General features: G+C 40.6%; 1 protein-coding gene across 1 annotated transcript; it reads left to right on the forward strand.

Moving 5' to 3' along the window:
- The first annotated feature begins 3,035 nt into the window (after window positions 1-3,035).
- Window positions 3,036-11,613, forward strand: stc1 (stanniocalcin 1). Its single transcript, XM_078249845.1, has 4 exons — window positions 3,036-3,310; window positions 5,749-5,891; window positions 6,903-7,114; window positions 10,253-11,613. The coding sequence occupies exons 1-4, from the start codon at window positions 3,196-3,198 to the stop codon at window positions 10,551-10,553; spliced, it is 771 nt and encodes a 256-aa protein (XP_078105971.1). The 5' UTR covers window positions 3,036-3,195; the 3' UTR covers window positions 10,554-11,613.
- Window positions 11,614-21,970: the final 10,357 nt, after the last annotated feature.

The raw sequence follows: 21,970 nt of genomic DNA on the forward strand, positions 1-21,970 counted from the left end.
TTTGAGACTGTCCTCCAGAAGTGAAGTAGCGTCTGATTTTCACCTAAACTACAATCTTTTTATAAACTTAACCAAGTACTTTTTGTGCCTAAACCCAACCAAACTGCGGCCATTTCACAACATTACTTTACGACGTTACTTTCTCTGGTTTAGATATAAGGTCGCATTTCCTGCCACTGCTAGGGGCGCTAATTTCTAATACCCTCCTGTGGCTCGTATTATAGAGGAGACACACCAGCCCGATAATCGGCCGTCGGACCGCCTGGCGAGGTTGTGACTCGAGTCTGTTCGGTGTGTCCCGTGCCGTCGGCCGTCCGAGGAGCTGTCGGCCTTCATTTGGGCCGACCCGACATGTTCAGTCTGGAGACAGGGCAGTCGGGACTCGCACGGAAATGGGGAGCGGATGAGCTGCTCAAAATCTGACGAAAATCTTTTAAACTAACCTTTGTTGATCTGAAATGAAGACAGATTCAGAAACTACACGGCCTATTTCTCGCTTAAAATGTTTTCAGAGACACGTTTCGGTTAACTATCTTAGTACAATATGAGATCGTATTCTGAACAAGCCGCCATGAAAGTCTGGCTGTGAATTTCCGGAGAAAAAAGAACCACGTGACGTGTTCGTCCAATCAGCTGCCGGTTTTCATTTTCTGGGAAACAATACAGAGCAGCGCCGCCTGCTGCTATGGAGACGTATTACGTTTCGCGCACGCGCAGAGCGTACGCTCAAGTCGGCGTCGCCTCAGTGTGTTCTGAGGCACTTTTTGGACCTCGGGGACCCAACTGATCAGTCCGACTGCCTTTTCTGCCGACGGTCGGCCGTCTGGTTGGTGTTTCAGGGCCTTTAGAGGGTTGGAATAAATAACCGATATCATCGTACGTGCTTGGCACACATTGACACCTCTAATGAACCGTATTTCTGATGGGAAAAGGACAAGCATGATTTGAATCATTTTAGAGGGCGAACCGTATAGTTACTTTTCCTTCTTTTTCTTTTACTCCACATTCTTATCACCAGGACAATCCAGCTTCCTAGTGTCTGAATCTGTGTGTAACAGTGGAGCGTTGCAGTGGGTGAAGAGGCGTGAGGCCTCCGTGATTAATGATAGCTTAGAGTCCCACACATCATCCTCTGTATGCTGGCACGTGCAGCTGCAAGTTAGCGGACTCCGAGCCAACATTTCACAGTCTTGGGAAGAGGACAATGGAGAATTAGGTCAACACACTTTATGTCAACAACACAGGTAGTTTATCTCCATGTTAGGTAGATTCCCTAAAGTTAAAGCATCAATGGCGTCATCATTAAGCACGGTTCAGGAAAATGCCAGAGTGATAAAAGTCATTTGAATAATCTGGGTTGATATTTAGACAAAGGCTTTTAGGTCTGGCACAGTACCTGCCACATTTGACTAAAATACAGGTTGGTAAAATACACTTTGGTCTATTAGTGTGGAGATGGGCTTACGGATGACGTTAGGGACTAAAGAACCTGGACCCTATTTTCCCATGCATTGGTGTCTAAGTGACCCAACAAAAACCTTTGAAATTGGTCCAGTATTGAGCAAGAACGCTGTAACCGGCAGCCGTAAACCAGGCCGCGATGTAACCCTACAGGACAAATGTTCACCTTCTGTTTGCGTCCACTAAAAATTCTGTTGTTGCCACTGACAGGCTCAGATTATTACAGATTATTATTCTAAGTGTCTTACAACATTATGGAAAGGATAGACCTTCTTGTCAAAGAGTAAGATCCTTTTTTTTTTTGTGAGTAACAATTTTTTATTTCATTTTTAAACACAATTCGCAACATGAACATTCCCCCACACACACACACACACCATCACCACCCTCCAAAACAAAAATCAAGAAAAGATGACACAGTAACTACAATATTCAAGACCATACAACAAAATAACAACATAGACAATAAACCACAAACCCAATAAATATGTATAAATGACAACACCATAAGACCATCATACACATCTCTCCCCAACGCTTTTTAGGAGCCCTCCAGAAAGTTCTGCTACTTTCCAGTACAGAAATCCGGTCTGGCAAACAGTTTATTTTTTCCAAACGTTGCCACCCTAGCCATCTCACAAGCCCACTCCTGGATTGACGGCACCCCTTCATTCTTCAATCCGCTTACAAGAATCTCTCTGGCTATCATTAAACTAGTTTGCAACCAGCTTCTTATGTGCTTATCCATCCCGCGTAGGATTGACTGGGTAAGATCATTTTTGTTTAAGATGAAACAGCCCAGAAATCACCATCACCAAACCCACCAGACTCCATTTAAATAAACAGTACTTTTAGCGTGTATAGAGCCAGCATACTTTCACATGTAAATGGATGAATTAAGGGTTTATTTCAGCCAAACCAGAGTGGTGATTGTTGGACCAGTGGAAAGACGAAGCAAGACGGCTTTTGATAGTTTAATTTTTGTTTCTGTCGACTTTGAATGAAGTGTGTTGTAAACACTAAAATACTGTAAATCTACTTTAGAAATGGGATGGGAAAGGGATGAAGGAAAGGGGGGCTGAAGTTAAAGTGACAGGTAGATGGTGATGTCTCTTGGTGGGTGTTTATTGTGTCTTTGTGGTCACTTTTTGTCTCTTTGCGGGTGTTTTAAGTCTCTTTATATATATATATATATATATATATATATATATATATATATATATATATATATATATATATATATATATATATATATAACATAAGCTACAGTTACTGCAGAGGTGATTTAAAAAGTATCTATTGGTGAACTATTGAAATAAAACATATTTAGGTTATATTTAGTTTCTTAGGGTCATTATAAGAAATAATAATGTCCAAATTCTCAATGCTGAGCTGTAGGATCTTCAGTGCTGGCTGCTGTTAAATGATTTTTATCAATTAGTAGTGGAAAGACCAGGACCACGGTCTTAAATACTGCCTTCTGATTGGTCCAGAAGCAGAACTCAATGTTCAGCGCTCCCATATAAACCCATGCAGACCTGACATCGGTGCTATCTGTCATGCAAGTCAAAAGGAGTCCAGTGTAAAGACATTTGCTGGCAGCTGACTTGTAACAGCCTACTGTGCGTTTCTTGTGTTTCTCGGCGCTGCAGAAGCTTGTCATTCTTTATTAATTACACCCAAAGCAGGAGGCGTCTCTTTACATTTAGTTGTATTAGCTGTGTTGAGAGGACGATGCCTTTGAGGACCGGACTTTTTCTCCTGATGGTGCTGAACGCATCTGCAAATGAACTGGATCAAAACGAGTCTTATTCGCCCAGGAGAACACGCTTTTCTGCCAACAGCCCTTGTAAGTAACACGTTGCCTCCATCTGCATATATCAGAGTGCACTGCTTGGTTTTTTTTTTAATTTATTATTATTATTTTTTTTTACACACATTTCCACAATTATGCCTTTGCTCGCTTACTATGTGGAGATTTTTTTGTATTCTCGTAATTTTGTTTTCGGCCTATGCAGCCTTTTCTGTGTAAACGAGCGCGCTGATTCATGGAGAAGGCTGCGGGATTAACGCTGCGTTTGTGCCGGTGTCCTGCCGGCAACAGATGAGCACGGAGCTTGGTGCTGACACCTGAGAGTGCAGGCTGTATCATGCTGCTTTAGTGTCTTTTCTCATAGATTTTTTGGCTGCAGCATTGGTCCCACTATTCAGCATTATAGTGGCCATAAAGCTTCCCCTGTAGCCTTTCTGTGTAGTCAGAAAAAGAGGACTATTTTCACACTGGAGCTGTGTCCTTTTGGGCAAATAAATGCTATTAGTTCCCATTTCTTATCCATGAAATAAAAGCAAATCCTGAGTCATTATCCTGCTGTAATAACTCATCATGAAATGACACAGCAAAGCATGAATCTGCATATTCAAATGTTGACTTTTCCATTTTTAACTAGAGCTGCAACGATTAGATAAGTCGATCAATGGAAACACCTAAAACTACTTTTTATAATTGATTAATCGTTAAAGTAAATTTTTTATGCAAAAATGGCAGAAATGCTGTTTTCAGCCTCTCAAATATTAAGGTTTCCTGCTCTTTTCTGTTTTATATGATGAAACTGAATATCTTTGGGATTTGGACTGACAAAACATGACATTTAAAGACATCAGCTTGGACTTTGAGAAACTGGGATGGACATGTTTCACTATTCTCTGACATAATTCTGAAAATAATCGTTAGTTTTTTAGCCCTATTTTTAACACAAAGGTACAGCCCTGTAATAAAAAGCAGCGGGAAGCAAGAATACTGATTCCCTTCTGCAGGAATTGCTTCATCATCATATGATTCGCAGCTCACTCTGTATTTTGAGAGCTGGTCCCTGATGGCAGGCAGACTTTATCTGACTGTGCAGGTCAACATGGGGCCCCACATTCAAAGTCTGCCAAGTAGGCTTAGGCTCCACGGTGACATTTCTTAATGGTTATTACAAAGGATTTGAGTCCATCTCAGTGGCTTCTTGGATGAAGAATAAGAAAAGCGAACTATATCTGGATACAATGATTTACAGATTATGTTTTGGTGTAAAATCTCAAATCGGTTGCATGAATTTAGAGCTATGTTCCTAACCCAAGATCAGTTTTTGAAATATGGTCTGAATGATGTTGCAGGGCAGCGGTTTCATAGGTATTTACAAAGATGGGGATCGGGGTTGCTTGTGTGTTTATCAGCCTAACAACAATCCCAAGGTGATGCTTCTGAAATGAATGTGGCAGTATTTTCTGAATATTTATATTCATGGGATCATTTCTGGGTATTTAAGTGAACTGTAACATGCACAGCGGCAAAGATTAATCGATTAACTATTTTGATTATCATTTGAGCCATTTTTTATGAAAAGAAAAAGTAACAATTCTCTGATCCCAGCTTGTTAAATGTGAATATGTTCAAGTTTCTTACTCTCCTCTGTGACAGTAAACTGAATATCGTTGAGTTGTGGACATTTGAGGACATTTCTTTTGGACATAACTAATCAATTAATCGAGAAAACATTCTACAGATTAATCAACAATGAAGATGATCGTTAGTTGCAGCCTTAATGAGGTGTGCTTAATTAATAGTTAAGAATATTAAAGTGGTTTGGAGGAATAGTCCTCAAATTCAGTTTGACAATTCCGACCTAATTGAAGACAGAGTTTGGTGGCAGCTTGCGTTTGTGTGTGTGTGTGTGTGTGTGTGTGTGTGTGTGTGTGTGTGTGTGTCAGTGGTACAAGTGTATGTGATTGTGTGTGTGTGTGTTTATGTATGTGTCAGTGGTACGTGTGTGTGTGTGTGTGTGTGTGGTACAAGTGTATGTGTGTGTATGTGTGTGTGTGGTGTGTGCGTGTGTGAGTGGTACAAGTGTATGTGTGTGTGTGTGTGTGTGTGTGTGTGTCTCTACAGGCACGCCAGCAATTTTCAGTAAACTCTTTGGAATTTCTGGTGCTGTTCGTCCAAGCTCTGCTGAAAAGAACCAAACAGTGGAATAAAGGTCCCTGCCAAGAGAAAAGTGCAGTTGTGCCAAATAATGTCTGAGACTCTATGACTTGTAAGGTGTCCAATCTCCAGTCAAGTCACTATTTGCCCCGAGTGACTGTACGTCTTTTGTGAATCACCAAAGTATGAAAATTCTCTTTTGTTCGTTGCATTTTTTTTTTTGAAGCTGAAACCCTGGCAACCCTTGTGCAATGAGCTCAGTGAGTGTGCAGTGATTCCCACTGTTGGCTCCCCTGCTGACGGTTCATTCTCTGTGCCCACAGCAGATGTGGCACGCTGTCTCAACAGTGCCCTCCAAGTTGGCTGCGGAGCCTTCGCCTGCCTGGAAAACTCAACTTGTGACACAGATGGCATGCATGACATCTGCAAATCCTTCCTTTACAGTGCTGCTAAATTTGACACTCAGGTATATACGCATTAATTCATTTCACAAATGCTACATACAGTACATGTAGGGCTGGGTGTCGTCCCCTGATTTCCTGATTCAATTGCGATTCACAAGGTCCCGAGTCGATTCGATTTCCGATTCAATGTCGATTTGGGATATTTCAGTTGCAAAACCAATTTTGCTTTAATATGAAAGATATTCTACAGTTGTACAAGGTTCCCTCTAACCTGCTGCATTGTTAAACGTATCAATGTTTACATTAAGAATTGACCTTAAAGCAGTTACATTAATGTATGTTTTATTTAACACGAACACACAAAGTGCAGCTGTACAGACTCTACAGTCAGTGAATTTTGAGTGACATTTCATTTAGATATCTTGAGGTGAGACACCAAGGGACCCCTTTTAAAATGGCCATGGCAGTTTTTCCCCTCGCCAAAATGTAGCCCAACTTTGGAGCGTTTTTTTAACCCCCTAAGGTAGAATGACATAGTTGGTACCAATGGATCTTCTAGTTTCATATCATACAGAAGAAAGTCAATATTGGATCATTCAAATGAAAACCGATTTGTTAAACCCAGCTTGGGGCTGCTTAATTATGGGAAAAAAATCATAATCACATTATTTTGGTCAATATTGAAATTATTTTAACACATTGACTTTTGGAAAGCTGTTGCATTTATTGAACTTAAAGAAACAGTTAAACGCATCAACAGTGAAAACACATTGAACAGTGACATTTCCCTTAATAGTCTACTTTTCACGTTTTAACTTTTTTTTACATTCAGAAGACAAGACAACATAAGAGTTTACTTGCAAAACGAAACATACAAAATAATCGTTTTTCTCAATTATTCTGTTTTTGTGATTATTAGGAGCCAAATTTGATCAATTGCACAACCCTAACCCAGCCCTACATACATGTATGCCATTCTCTCTCCATTCCTTCCGTAAACATGATCTTATGTAGGATTGTACGGGTGTAACTGTCATGGCAAGAATGTGTGAAGCACTGCTGTGTTTTTACAGGGTAAAGCATTTGTGAAGGAGAGCCTTAAGTGCATTGCCAATGGCATCACCACGAAGGCATTCCCCACCATTCGCCGCTGTTCCACCTTCCAAAGAATGATATCTGAAGTCCAAGAGGAGTGTTACAGCAAGCTGGATATCTGCACTGTTGCCCGATCGAATCCAGATGCTATTGGCGAAGTGGCACAGCTACCGAGTCACTTCCCCAATAGGTGAGCTCTTCCTCTACTCTATCAACGCATTCTCATGAACGGGTTCGTAGATATCCTACAAAATGAGGAGACTGCCTGTCATGTGACGCCAGCTACAGAGCTGTGTGAGCTGTTGGGGGTATCAGCAGCCGTTGCTAGTTGAGTTTACCCGACAAAAAGTGACTTTGAGCCGGGTACAGAGCACCAAGAGATGTTGGTTGTTTCAGTGGACATTACAGTTAAAGCTATAGTGTGTAGTTTCTCTCTCCCCCATGAGGAATTCTAAGTAATAAGTAGTAAGACAACAAAACTGTCGCGTCCACATGATACAAGCCTTCCGTGATCGCGCACGTGCCCCCACCCCTCCTCCACACAGCTGCTAATAGCCAAGGAGGACACGGAGGATTAAAATAACATGATGGACTCTTCAGAAGAGGTCTATCTTTACTGGAGTTTCTGCGCGCGAAAGTCGCCGGACGCCACAATCTTCTGAACATAGTCATACTGAGAAATACAGAGTGAGTTGTGTGGAGCTGATAGTCTTACTTAGCTTTGTAGCAACTCATTTGGCAATGGCTTGAATGTAACGGATGTTCATTAATATAAAAAAGTTATGCACTAAAGCTTTAAGTTTAGCTGACAAAAAGTGAGCGTCATGCGGGATGACAGTTAAGTTTCCCCTCCCGAGGAACGAATCCTTGTTTTCCATCCATCCACTCCGACTTCCTCCCTACTGGGTCCACAGCTTCCGAAACAACGCAGCCAAGGTGCTGTGAAAGCTCCCCGAATGTCATTTAGCAGAATCTGGTTGTTACCATAGACAGTATATAAGAATGGACCAACAGATCCCGTGTCTCTGGACGGAGACCAGTGAAGGATATTAGAAGCACTTTTCCGGTGAGCACCGAGCGTTATTGCCTAGCCTCCAACTGAGAGAGACGACGTAAATGTGACGTGAGCAACCCGTCTGAAAGTTGGAAGTCTTCTGGTAGCTGTGCCAAGAGAAATCTCAATCATTCCCAATCTTAGAGAGACGGAGAGCGTAGGTATATGTAAGGAGATAACATCAGCCTATTTTTACAAAAAGTCTGCTACGGAGCCATAACGTGAGGTACAAGGTTGTTACCCCTCTCCGTGGCAGTCTAGCTAGCTAGCTAGCTAACCGGAGCTAAACCGTCTCTGACTGGAGCTAACCACTACTCAGAGCTAATGGTTGCTAACCGAGCCTTCAGTTCTCCGTGCCTGTTCCATTAACTGTATTTATGGACCCGAGCCTTAAATTTTATTAAATTGGCTGTAAAAGTTTTAAACTACAACTGAGAGTTGTTTGAATGACAGAAGTCTGATCAGATGAGATCTAAATGAGTGCAACAGGACATGTATACTACAGAACAGCGTGTTTAGGATCCCCAAATCGCGGATTAATACACTTCAAAACTTTCTCAATTATTTGATGATGTTATGTAGTCATTGTTTTCACCTTCGTTTGTCTAGTTTATAACTGAAACCATTATTACTAAACCCAGCCATTACACGCCACGCGGACACATCCCGCGCCACACACCACCGCAAGTAAATTCTCAACCCTGTGGGAAACACTGTTTCGGGTAAATGAAAAAGAGACAGCCACAATATTAAATTGCATTTTTTTTGTAACATACATCACAAAACTTTGTGGTTTTGGTTGCAAGTCCTGCTGGTTTATCCTCCATTTTCTCCGTGCTTTCTTTTGGAAGGCTGGCTGAAATCGCCACATACCGGCTAATTATTTAGCCTGAGGTAAACGCTAGCTATCAGTAAACAGCCGGCGTTCAGATGTGTGTGTGTGCGGCGGCCCACCTTTGCAAAGCTCCGACATGCAGACAGCAGATGAACAGATGAAAGCAGTTGCCGGTATTACCAAAATGAAGACTGAAAAACAGAAACTATTTTGGTGCCATGTGGCGGACAGCCCTCTGAGAATTACTCACCAAAAGGAAAATTTACCCACATTTGGCGCTTAGCGAATGTTAATTTTGGACCCTGTTTACAAGTAGTTTAAAAACATCTTGTGATATTACACATTGTACAGGGCTTGCTAAGAATGAGACATAAGTTTGCATCATCTTAAAAATCCCGAATATAGATGTTGCAAACGCCACGTTTGACCAGATTTATGCAGCAAAACAGATGAACAGAAAAATGTGTATTGATTTCCATGTTTTGGTTACCATCTGGTTCAAACAAACATTCTTTTATACTATTAAACAAAAAGAAACAGGCATGTCAAGTTTGCATGCCTTTTGCTTCTATAGTTGTTTAGTAAGGCAGGATTGCAGTTTGGGAGAGGATACAAAAGAGCTAGGAGGGTGAAGTAGTGACGGTCACTCCCATACGGATGACGTCAGACTGTGACACGTGCAAATACATTAAAAAAAATACCTACCAAGGGCGCCTGGGTAGCTCACCTGGTGGAGCGGGCGCCCATGTGCAGAGGCTCAGTCCTCTACGCAGCAGCTCAGGGTTCGAGTCCGACTTGCAGCCATTTGCTGCATGTCTTCCCCCTCTCTCCCACCTTTCCTGTCTACAACTTTCCTGTCTGTTAAAGGCTAAAATGCCTAAAAAATTATAAAAAAAACTAGCAAGATTTAAACTGAGAGATTAAGATTAATCGATTAGTTGTCCACTATTAAATTAATCGCAGACGATTTTGATAATTGAATAATTGCTAAAAATTCTCTGATTCCAGCTTGTTAAATGTGAATGTTTTCTAGTGTCTTCTCTCCTCTGTGACAGTAAATTGAATATCTTTGAGTTGCGGACAAAACAAGACATTTGAGGACGTCATCTTGGGCTTTTTGGGAAACACTCCACATGTTTCACCATTTTCTGAAATGTTATAGAACAAACACCTAATCGATTACTCGAGAAAATAATCAACAGATTAATCAACAATGGAAATAGTTTCAGCCCTCTATATATTGTTAAAAATGCTGTACATCTTTTGTCTTTTTTGTACTAAATGTCACTGAACCTTTATGTAATCAGCATACGGTTTATTGAAGTACAGAAAATCTAATGAGAACCCTATTTAAGGCTGATTATGATTTCTGTTGGTACTTTAGTTTATCTCTCACTTCCCCTCCTCACATTCTGGGATGTTTTGTCTTGTTGTCCTAGGTTTTATGGTAAGCTGCTACGGAGCCTGATGGACTGCGATGAGGACACAGTGGACCGCGTCAGGACCAGCATGGTGTCGCGACTCGGCCCAGAGATGACCATGCTTATTCAGCTGCTGCAGAACAAGCCCTGCCCGTCCACTGCTGTGGCTGCAGCTGCCGCCATCCCGACTGGAGTGGAGGGCCGTGGGAGCTGGCGCTGGTCCATGGGTCCCCATATGTACAAGATCCAGCCTAATCTGCGAAACAGAGACTCTGCCAGCCATTTTGGCAAAAAGCGCTCTGCCAGTGACAGCTCCTAACTTCCACTCAGATTCAGAAACTCCACAAAAAACCATCATGAAAGCTCCTCTGTTCCCTAGGGGTGGTAAAACTCCGCTAGACTGGAAGTCACAGAAACATGCACCTCTAGGGAATGCGGTGAGAGTCGATATCAGAGTTTGATTGTTGTTATGTTGTATATCCTACACTTTAGGCTTGAGAGAACCCCCCTTCCATCGAGTCCGCTCACAGTTAGTGTCGAACATGTGGCTGTTGCATCTGTGCGACGAGGCGTTCCTGTTCACTCTACTTCACCTCTTCCCAGAGATGAAGCCTTGAGAAGTCGTTTGAAGCCAAGCATAAAACGGAAAGAAAAAAAACAGCCATAGTGGTTAACGCCTCAAGAGCACAAGTCTGTACTTTTAAAAAGACAAAAACACAATCTCATAACCCCAACATTTGTTCATGAATAGAAACCAGTAGTCGGATTATTACTAGTTCACCGATAGGAATGGGAAATTATTGGTAGATGTAGTTAACATTTTAGCGATGAGACCTGTCAAATTGTGAGCATGAGATGTGGAAATGAGTTTCATATATATTTCCTGACTAACATAACAGTTAAATTTACTGTACACTAAGTTATCTGAGACAGCCATAGCTCGCCCTCTAAAAGAGAGAGTGCTCATTACGGAGCGACGTCTAAGGGGTTTCGTGATAACCTTTGAGAGGTTACCTTAAACTGACCAAAAAAACTTCAAACTGCCCTGAATGCTATTCATGAAATACCCAAATAGTGTATAGCTATAGAGCACTTATTAGGGGTGTCACGATTTTCATTTTAAAAATCGGAAAATTTATTGAAAAGCGTTTTAGACTTCCACTCTTGAAATCAGAAGCAGGATCAGCAATTTTTTCATTTTTTCTCTCTCCAATTCCGCCTACTTGCGCAAGTGCAAATAAAAAACAAAACAGACACAGTGTAGCTTACCGGCTGGTAGCTTGCAGCTGCTCTTTTCCTGACACCATGGCCACTGCCGGAGATAACAGAAAAAAAACAGAACCTGCTGTCCTGAAGTCACCGTGTGGAAACATTTTGTCTTCCCCAACGAAGGTAAAGCACGTGGGCTCCGACGGGACTTCCAACACAATCAAACTCCCAGCACGTCCAAAACTGACGCTTGGTCAGGGGCCTTTGTCGTTGTCTTTAGTGTCTCAGTCAGACACAGGGGGCTTTCAACTAATCAACTAACAAAAAAAAAATTGGGGCTTTTAAATGTAAACCCATCTGCGGCGATATTCAACGCTTTGGGTACCCATTTGGAGTCATTTTTCAACATGCATGGTAAAAACACTTAGTTACGGTTAGGGAAAGATCGTGATTCGGATTACAAAATACACATTTAAGTGACACGTGGGACAAGAACAGGACACGAACCCCGGTCTCCTGGGTGAAAGTCCTGTGTTGTTTGACACATCCACCTGCCCACATGCCTTCTTACGCTGATTTTCAGTCCTTAATACCACTCCCTACCTTTGTTGCTCTTGTCGTCATCTTACAGCGCGACGGTCGAGCTGCTGCTCTGCCCGGTGCGTCCCGTACAGACGCTAAAGGGTGCCTTGTGCGTCGGTATCTGACGCTGAGAGCCACTGACCAAGCGTCAGTGTTTGACTAAAAGGTGCTTTCAATTGCACTTTGTTAATTTTGGAATTTGTAAAGTACCCTTCTGCCATCCAGTGGTTCACATATAGTCCTCTTTAAACGAACCAAAGTGGTTAAAAAAGTGGACCAACAGAAAAGAGAGTTCTTTTTGCGTTCACATTGCCAGTTTACTTCCGATGTGGCCTCAGGGCTAAAATACATACAGGGCAAAAGGCAAAACAAACCTGAAACGTGTCGTGTTCACAATGCACAGGTCAAGAAAACCGCAACGCGGACTTGAAGCGAACCATACTCAGACCACCTCCAGAAGAGGTCTGAGTATGGTTCGTTCCAGAGGTGTCTGAGTCCCATTGGAGTGTTCACATATGTACATATCATTTTGTGCAAAATGGAACCGTATCAAGTTTCAAATCGATGAAAAACTAACCATTGGTTCCAAAAGGGGTCCAAGTCCCTTTGGAGTGTTAACATATACGCAACAAAATGTTGACTAATGTCTTGAGTTCTTTTGAAGGGCTGGAACGCACCAAGTGTAAAAAAAAACCCTTATTGTGGCTTTGCCTTCAATGTTTAAATTAAAAATTGAATTCAATCGTGACCTTAAAACGGAAAGTAAAATGGAATCATGGATTTGGAGAATCGTGACACCCCTAGCTAGCACTTATGTTCACTTTTCTGATGGAAGATTTAGCCATGGTCGTGTGTTTTTAAACCATCATCCTGCACATAAGGATTGTCCAGCTCATGGCCAAGTCTAAACTATCAGAAAAAAAATCCATTTTGCATATCTTGTATCCAGATACTTGTAATGCATACGACTGTTGAAGCTCTACGGTTTATGTGGGACCATGTTTAGTGGAATCTGTATCCATGTTCTTATTAACTGAGCGTGAAGCAGTAGTGTATGTGCAGTAGCTGATTAGCACGTTCACCGATGAGACTGAGAGGCAGCCATCTTCTTGGACTGATGATCGTCTTTCTCTGCGGTGAATAACGTGACATACACACTGGCTTCCAGTGTCGAGATTGAGAGTGACTATTTAAAAAAAAAAAAAAAATGCCTTGTTGTAATGATATTTATTTTCCTACAATATTATTTAATGTTTTTTAATTTTAAAATTGCATTATTGTAGTTTTAATTAGTTGATAGACTTTAAAAAGCAGTTCAGTCATGGCTCCTATTTGAACCTATATGAGCTCTATGCCAAAAAAAAAAAAAAACCAAGTGAGCCGACACTCTGGTGACTGAATGGGACCCATGTCATGACTCTGTGCTGGCCATAGGGGAACAATGTTGGTCATTCACGTCCGGGGGATGTACTTTATGGGTGTTACCACGACAAAAACGATAGCTTCATTTTGACACACTTTCTGGTTGAAATAAAGGTTGTCATTGCAGCTGCTAGATGCGCTTGTTCAGTGCTGGGGGGTGGGGGTGGGGGGGTGCACCTTATTGAAGATTGAACAGGTATAATTACAGGAAAACAAACACCAGTATCAAGTTTTTTTTAAATGGTTCTGCATTAGTTTGCAGTGCTTATCTTGGCACGCGCTGGAATAAATGTTCCTTAAGATAGGCTACATATATGTAGATCGATTCTATATCGTAGCTAGCGTCAGTGATTAGCGTCATCTCTTGCATTTATTTCTTGTTATTTATTTATTTTTTATTTTTTTTTATTTTTTTTAACTAGACTAGACAGGAAAGATGCATCATGGGAGTACATCCTGTGGTATCTGTGCTAGTCCTAAAGTCCTTTTTAAAGCCCCCAATGACAAATCTCTTTAATAACATTAAATATAAACAAGCAACAGTCAAAGCTAACATTCATGAAAAAAAACATCCTTAGTTATTATTTTATCATCCAAAACTTTTGATAATCTGCTTAATCAGGACTGTGTGGGTGTGGTTTGTGATGTTGGGAGTAAAAAAAAATGTAGAAATGCAACTATGGTAATTACTTTTCAAATGAAATAACGCAATTACAGTAAACACAATAACAATGAATTTTAAATGGGCTTGTTACTTTTGTCTTGATTATCGTTTCAAACAAACGCAGCCAATTTTCCAGTTTATGATCTAATGTCACCCGACCTTACGGCGGCGCACAATGCACAAAATGTCCGACAGTTGAGGCAATTGAGCTGGCTATCCTGTAAATATAAACATTACTGATAAGAAATTAATGTCAGATTCCTGAGAAAACAGTCATTTCATTTTACTCTGCAAAAACAGTATTAAAAACTGTCTTTTGTTGCATGATTTGACAGTTGTTTTGCCCCACACTGTGCCACAGCAACACTAAAATACTACTTTCCCGAATAACTTTTATATGCAGTAATTGGTAAATAAATGTAATTCGTTTTGACAGAAGTTACTAGTCACTGTAACAAAAATGTTCAGCTATGATTCATTCATTTATGATCCATTGGGCTAGAGTGCTGTCAATCGGACAATTGGGTTTTCAATTGGATCAGAGTTCTGTCACTTAGGTGCCTGTTCTGCCAATTTTCCCAGCCCTTGTCACATGACCAATTAATGTTTGCTTATTTAGCAGAATTACATTATGTTCTAGTCTATCCAATATTTCCTATATGTATAAGCAGACTTTTCCATGCGTTTAGTAGGTAATATGCTTATGTTAGACATTGTAAACTAGGGGACCTTGTAACTGTACATCAATGTAACAAAAAGTCCCTGTAAACTTCTTCTGAAAAAGCAATTCTCTTTCCAAAAACGTGACATTTTTGCAGATAAGAGTGCATGTTTCATAGCCTTCAGAGATCGAGACAATCAATCAGAATCAGTAGATTAGTACAGAACCACAGTCACTTCATGCTGGTGTTTGTTTCATTTATACCCGGTGGTGATAATCGATGGCTTAAGTTCTGTTTGACAGTAAATTGCAAATGTTTGTGCACATTGAAAATGCAACACAGAGATTAACTTGGAACCATGCAGGGCTGGGGTCAGTTCACTATGAAGCAGTTTGATTCAGAAAACACCCTTTCTTGAAAATAGTTTTATACCAGAATTATAAAACATAGTTTTGGCTTTGACTTCATGAAAGGAATTGAACCCAGTTCTGTTTTTTTAAAAGAAGTGAATATATTGTCCTGGATTGATAAGAGTGAAGCACGGACCAGAAAAAGCGATGTCAGTGTCAATTTAATATAGCTATGTTAAGAATTCCAAACTATGCAATAATCTCACATACAAAGGAATCACAGCAACACAGACGTTGACCTTTATTTCATTCAGTGCCAGCTGATGCTGTGTGAATAAAGCGGCAGCGTGTATGCTCTCATACTGCACTCGGTGTAAAGGCATCACTCCTTTATATTGCTTTACGTTTCTGTGGTTTTTGTTATAAACTGGTGTTTCTTTTTGTTCTGTCAATACGAGCGTTTTCTTTCCTGTCAGTTGTTGCGACAGAACAGCAGTTCTGAAGGAATCTCTTGGGAAGTTAAAGGGTCATTTTGTTTTTTAACTTGGAACCTACTTTCCCATACATTGCTGTCTAAGTGACTAAAGATGTGTGTCAATCTCTTGACATTGTTCCTTTTTTGAGCGAGAACACTGTAACCGGCAGCCGTGGACCGGGCTGCAATGTAATCCTAGAGGACAAATGTGCATCGTCAGTTTCCGTCCACTAAAAGTGCTGTTATTGCAACGGACAGGCTCAGATTATTATTCTATGTCTCTGACAGAATTATGGGAAGGATCGCTACAGAGATAGACCTTTTTGTTAAAGAGTAAGATCATTTTTGTTTAACATGAAACAGCCACGAAATCACCATCACCAAATCCACCAGACTCCATGTAAATAATCACTACTTGTGTGTGTATTTACATGGAGTCTGGTGTGTTGGGTGATGGTGATTTTGGGACTGTTTGATGTTAAACAAAAAGGATCTTACTCTTTAACAAAAAGGTCTATCTCTGTAGGGATCCTTTCCATAATGTTGTCAGACACAATAATAATCTGAGCCTGTCAGTGGCGAAAACAGCACTTTTAGTGGACGGAAATTGTAGTCGCACAATTGCCCATTAACGTTACATTTCAGCTTGTTGTCTTGCTTATTACTGGGCCAATTTCAAAGATCGTTGTTCCCTTCCGTCACTTAGTTACAAAAACATGAAAATAGGGTCCAGGTTGAAAGAAAAAAACAAGCTATAGTCACACTGTAGTACATCCTAGCTTATTATTTTATGTTAAATATGCACTTTGCATCTTAACCACTATAAAGGGCATTGAAACATTATTATATTATTCACCCAGTGAATGGAAATCAGTTTGAATATTTCGCATCCTGAAGGGTCAGGGCTTCTTCATGTACTATTGATACATATGTCTGTATCTTTGTTGTCCATGGGTAAATCCAAAACCTAACAGCTGCTGCTAAACCGTTACATCCCTGTATGATGCTGTCCAGGTGCCCGTCTCCTGCGGCCGCTCTGGTCTGTCGACACAGTGAGCTCATTTACATTTTAAACATTTGATTGTCTTCATATTTATTTTCTATGAACATCTCTTGTGTTGACCATATTTGGCAAGGGCAAATTGACTGTTTCCTCACCAAGTCAAATGTAAAAGGTAATTTAATATGGAAGCAAATAAGAGACATAAGTATTTGAATTTTAACAGCTACTGAATACTTTAATAGTTGTTCTGAATTCACCTCTATGACATTTCAAAAGTTGAAAGCTCAGATCAAAAAATTCAGATCAAAAAATTTAAGTTGAAAACTGGACGTCGTTCTTCCTGGCAGTCATTTTTGAGTTTCAATTTTCAAGCCGCTTTCTTGGATCACATGACTGACAGGCCGTGCTCTGATAGGCCGGAAGTCGGCTCATTTGCGTTCAGGCTTGATTGCCTATCCTGTTCTGGTTAGCCCGGAGGTTTGCTATGTGAATTAGTTCCACTTTAATCTCTAAGTCAGATTTTGACCAATCGAATATGAGCAACCTATTTTTATTTTTTTTATTCTGAAACTTGAATTTTTGGATCTGAATTTGTGATGTTTGAAAAGAAAAATTCAGATATATGGGTTTTAAAGTAAAATATTTCAATATCATAGTAAGTATTCAGTGGCTGTTAAAATTCAAATACTTTTGTCTCTTATTTGCTTCCATAATGTCAGAGAATGTACTTGTATACTGAATGTCTGTTTAGGGTTTAGGAAAAGTTAAGTGACCCCTGAAGGCTGTTAGGGAAAAAACTAAAATGAGAAAAGTATATAAGGCTTTCAGTTATTTTCTGTTTCAGATTTTAATACACGTATAAGGTGCTTAAGGTGGTCGTTGAGCATTATTGAATTGACCCACGGTGAGTTTTGTGAAACCGTTTCTCCTGTCAAGACTCCCTCACTTCTGGCACTTCATGGTACTCTCTCCTCTCAAGACTTGAAATAGATAAATGTTGTGCTTAAGCTAAATCAAAAAGCTTCAGTGACTAGTAAAGTTTATTTTGAATTCATATATAAGTGACAGTTATTTTACTATCAGATTCAAAAAGAGGATTTAAGGAAATGTACTGAAGTTCCTGATGCTATGTAACGCATGATTGACCCTTGTGAACCACTTGCACTTTAAAATACACCCATATATACCCATACTGTGTATATGTTTGGGTTTTTCCTCTGTACTGAAAAGTCATGAGATACAAATGCATCAATTGTGTGTCTTTTGCTGATCAGAAATAAAATATTTATCATATCTGGCTTACGGTATGAAATATGTTGCTTTGCTCTTGTTTCACTCATTTGGATCCATCATCTCTTGCAGATTTGCGTCAACATCTACCAGTTTAAAAAATATTTTAGGCCTCTCATCCATCTATCAGGAAACCCCAACATGTGTTATTTAATGGGTGTAGTCTGGATCTACGGAATTACATTTCCAGGATAATTGCCTGTGCTGCTATTCTCAAACTCTGTTCGCTTCGGGAAACAAACTTTGAGCTAGCGAGCTACACACTGAAAATGTCAAGCTCTGAAGTACATTTGGATGGTGCAACAAGACAGGCCCGTTTGGTTCTTTCGGGGAATACATTTTTTTTACTGCATTTCCTCTCTAACTGGGACGTTTTGGGACTGATTGGTGGGATTGCTGTGGACGAAGTACACACGGAGATACACTGGTAATAGCAAATAAGGTTTAACCATGTATCCAGCTAATTTAAATACAGATGAAACCATCTAAAATTTCCCCACCAAGCCAGAAGTCAGTCAGTTGCCTCCCAATCTCCAGCTCACTTCCAGTCCCCATCCTCCTGTAACCATACCCATTCATTCACTTGCAGGGTTTCACCATGAGGTGGCGCTTCCTTTACGAAGTGTAGTGAGAGTGCTAAGCTAATATTTGCTTCAAGAGTAGCTCACGTTACTGTATGGTGTCAACAGTTAATTTCATTCATTTTAGTTTTTCGCGGGGTGCAAAGTTCCACCAAAACAAGTTCCTTCCCGAGACTATTTAGCAGAGCCACCGTCGCTGCGTCCGGAGCTTAGCGCCGCACAAGGCGATTGTGATTGGTTTAAAGAAATGCAAACAACCCAGAGCGTTTTTTTTTTCCTCCTATCCCAGAATGCATCTGTGGTGGAGCCAGACTTCACTCCATAGCGCTGTGGAGATAAAGTCTGCCAATGTGAGACTATAATGGCTGGAACATGATGAAAACTAAGTAAGGTTTTTTCCTTCCTTGACTGGTTAGACAGCTTTATGTTCTGACTGTATGGTTCACAGCATACAGAAAAAATTTTGTTCCCGGGTCTTTTCAAAAACCACAAAACAGATGAAGACAGAAGAACCAAACAGCCACAACCTCACAATTATTCGTGAAAGTGTGAAATGTTGTGTGACCAAGACATGGAGTTTGTTTTCTAAAACACTTCTGCTGGATTCCCTTCATCCCCACTCTTCCACCGGACCACAAATCCACAGTAAATGTCTCACACACGACACCATGATTATATCCAGGACTATTTGCATTTTAAATTTCCTCAGCGACATGAAAAATGGAAACAGCAGACTTCCCAAGTGTGTCCCAAATCTCCAGTCGAGACAAACACAACCGCGATCATCAACTTTTGAAGGTAATCAGACGCCAGCTAAGTGTCAGTCAGCCAAGTTATGTGGAATGTGAGTAAATTTAGGATATCACGGCGATGACATTTGGTGTCACGGCTCTAACCTCGTCACTCCCCACAAAGATCAATGGCGTAACTTTGGGTTCAACATTAGGGGGGGGTTGAGATCTCCACCTATCTAGCGAAAACGTTTGTCTCAACATTAGGGGGGGACAAATTATAACGGGGTCGTCCCGCAGGAAATTTTGAGCATTAAACGCTTAATTTCCTGCTTTCTGGTGAACTGGTCTGCAACAATTTGTGCCTTTTCTACAAGTTATGGTGCAAATGTCTTTATTTATATAAATATTATTATTATTAATTAATTAATCTGCTGTATTGCTGTATTGTTGTATTGTTCAACACTATGCACATCTTACCAACAAATATTTGCTTGTCTCAGCAATTTGAAATCTTTGACTTCATTTCCCCAGCCAGTTATGATTATATGATTACATTCCCTCGTAAATTACGCTTATGGTGACAATAATAACTCTCCTACCCCCCCCCCCCCCCAAGAGTTGGTGACAATTCCCTGTGGATTTATTACTACGAGCAACATAGTAGTACAGTCAAATAACTCAGTTTTGCTCCCATTTGGTCCCTATTGTACATCCTATAATATATTTTACAGTACGGGACTTTCTCTGGCCTGAAGCTTTGTGATTTTCCACGTTGGTGATATTAATGTGGCGTCTTCTTTGATTCCCTCCTCTGTGACTTTACGTCAGATTGACTTGAGCCACATGTGAATCAAATCTATAACTCAGCTTCTCCTAAAGATACTTTTGTGTCAGTTTATATATATATATATATATATATATGCTATTTATTAATAAGTTCTGTACAATGTATTGTTGTATCCTGGAACTAAATTATTTCCAGTGAATGACATTAAACACAAATCATAAGCACAAAACATTGCTTTTGGGTTTGTGACGTCTCTTAGGACACAGAGAGCACCTCCTGATAAAAATTAACTTTCTTAAACTTGAACACAAAACGAGCAAAGAACTGCAACAAAAAACTGCAAAGCGCTCCGTTTTGATTGGAGAGCCTCGGGAAAAGAGGGTGCAGAACTCGAGAGGCTCCATGGACGCTAATCTCAGTCAGAGGGAGATATAATTTCATGCCTATTTAGAGAAGAGTCCTGAAGGGCTTTCTCATCAGCCACTCTCTGGTCTCATGGATAGGTGATGCAGCAGCTCTGCACACAGATTCTATCGTTTCCTTGCTTTAAAGAGACATTCACTCTCAACTCATCAATGCATTTAGTACACGCATGATGGACAGAACAAAATGCAATTGTATAGATACAATTGTTCCATATGGTCCAACAAGTCCTTAGTTAGTTCTTACCCTCTAATACGACCCACAGGAGCGTTTTCCGTCCTCATAACTAAACCACAGAACGTAACGGTTGCAGTTTTAAACACGCAGTTTGTTTAGGTTTAGGCACCAAAACTACTTAGTTAAGTTTAGAAAAAGAACTTGTTTTGGGTTAAAATCAGACATTACTTCACTTCTGGTTATGCATGTGACACTGAAAGTGACGTGCCTGTGTTTGTTCTGTAAAGTAAAAAAAAAAAAACCTTGCTGTTCCTTTACTTTTAAACAGGACACAACCCCGGTGTGTTTGTTTGACCCATCCACCAACCCCAACCTGCCTCCTGATGAGGAATTTGTCCCTCTTATAGTTCACGTCCAGTGTGGCGGTTTTTTGACGGCAATGATCGCTCCGCTTCCCCAGCATTGGGCGCTCGATAGGCTCTCCACTAGCAGTAATCAGTTTCTCTTCACTAGCTATGTTTCCGAATTAAGTGATATCGAATGAAAGATGCCTTAGGGAAACTTCACGAATATCGACTCAAAGGAAATACGTTTGGTCTCATCAGATTTTATCTTGATGGATATACAATATGGATATATGCGATAAACGCTGATGGAAATGTTATTTGCTGAATTTATGGTTGCAACCCGCCACAAAACGAAGAAGAAGAAGTTTTAGTTAATTTCCGCCCAGTATTTCCGCTCTGTTTGCACACATGGCAGGTGTCAACAAAGACAGATGGAAGTGGACGAACGAGGAGACGAGAGACTTTTTGAATTTATTTTACGAGCAAACTATAACGCTGTCGTTCCCACACCACGGGCCGCCTCCGTTGTCGTCGGGCATTTACGTGCATCTGCATCTGCATCATCATAGCAATGTGTTGATAGCGTTGTTGTTTTCTTATCATAGCTTGATATGTCGCTATCAGCTGGCACATGAGCACTATTACAACTTGTGCAGTATTGATCATTTGTTGGTAGATGGCGCGATCCAGTTTGTCTAGCAAAACTTTGTTTGCAAATGTTTGCTTGAATGTTGTGCGATTCAGTGCGAAAATGAATGGAAACACCTTAAGATGTTTCAAATCAATTCAATTCTGACCGCAAAACAGCATGTGACGTCATTACGCAACAGGTTTTTATTCGCTTTAAAGCCGTTGGATGGAAACACACTTTCACCAGCTTTATTCGCATGACTTTTTTTCCCAAACTTCAGATAATTTGATTGACAAGTGGATGGAAACTTAGCTACTGACAAGCAAAGAAAACAGGCTCCACCCTCTTGACAACTGCGATGGCTGCACCTGATTGGACGAATGCTTCACATGGGGCTCC

This window comes from Sander vitreus, chromosome 5 (genome assembly GCF_031162955.1).
Source record: "Sander vitreus isolate 19-12246 chromosome 5, sanVit1, whole genome shotgun sequence".
Taxonomy (NCBI): Eukaryota; Metazoa; Chordata; class Actinopteri; order Perciformes; family Percidae; genus Sander; species Sander vitreus.

Bases quoted from the DNA above. Each gene is read 5' to 3' on its own strand.
- stc1 (XM_078249845.1), top strand. From the start codon at position 3,196: ATGCCTTTGAGGACCGGACTTTTTCTCCTGATGGTGCTGAACGCATCT. The intron at 5,892-6,902 runs GTATATACGCAT...GTGTTTTTACAG, and splicing joins CTGCTAAATTTGACACTCAG to GGTAAAGCATTTGTGAAGGA. The intron at 7,115-10,252 runs GTGAGCTCTTCC...TTGTTGTCCTAG, and splicing joins CCGAGTCACTTCCCCAATAG to GTTTTATGGTAAGCTGCTAC.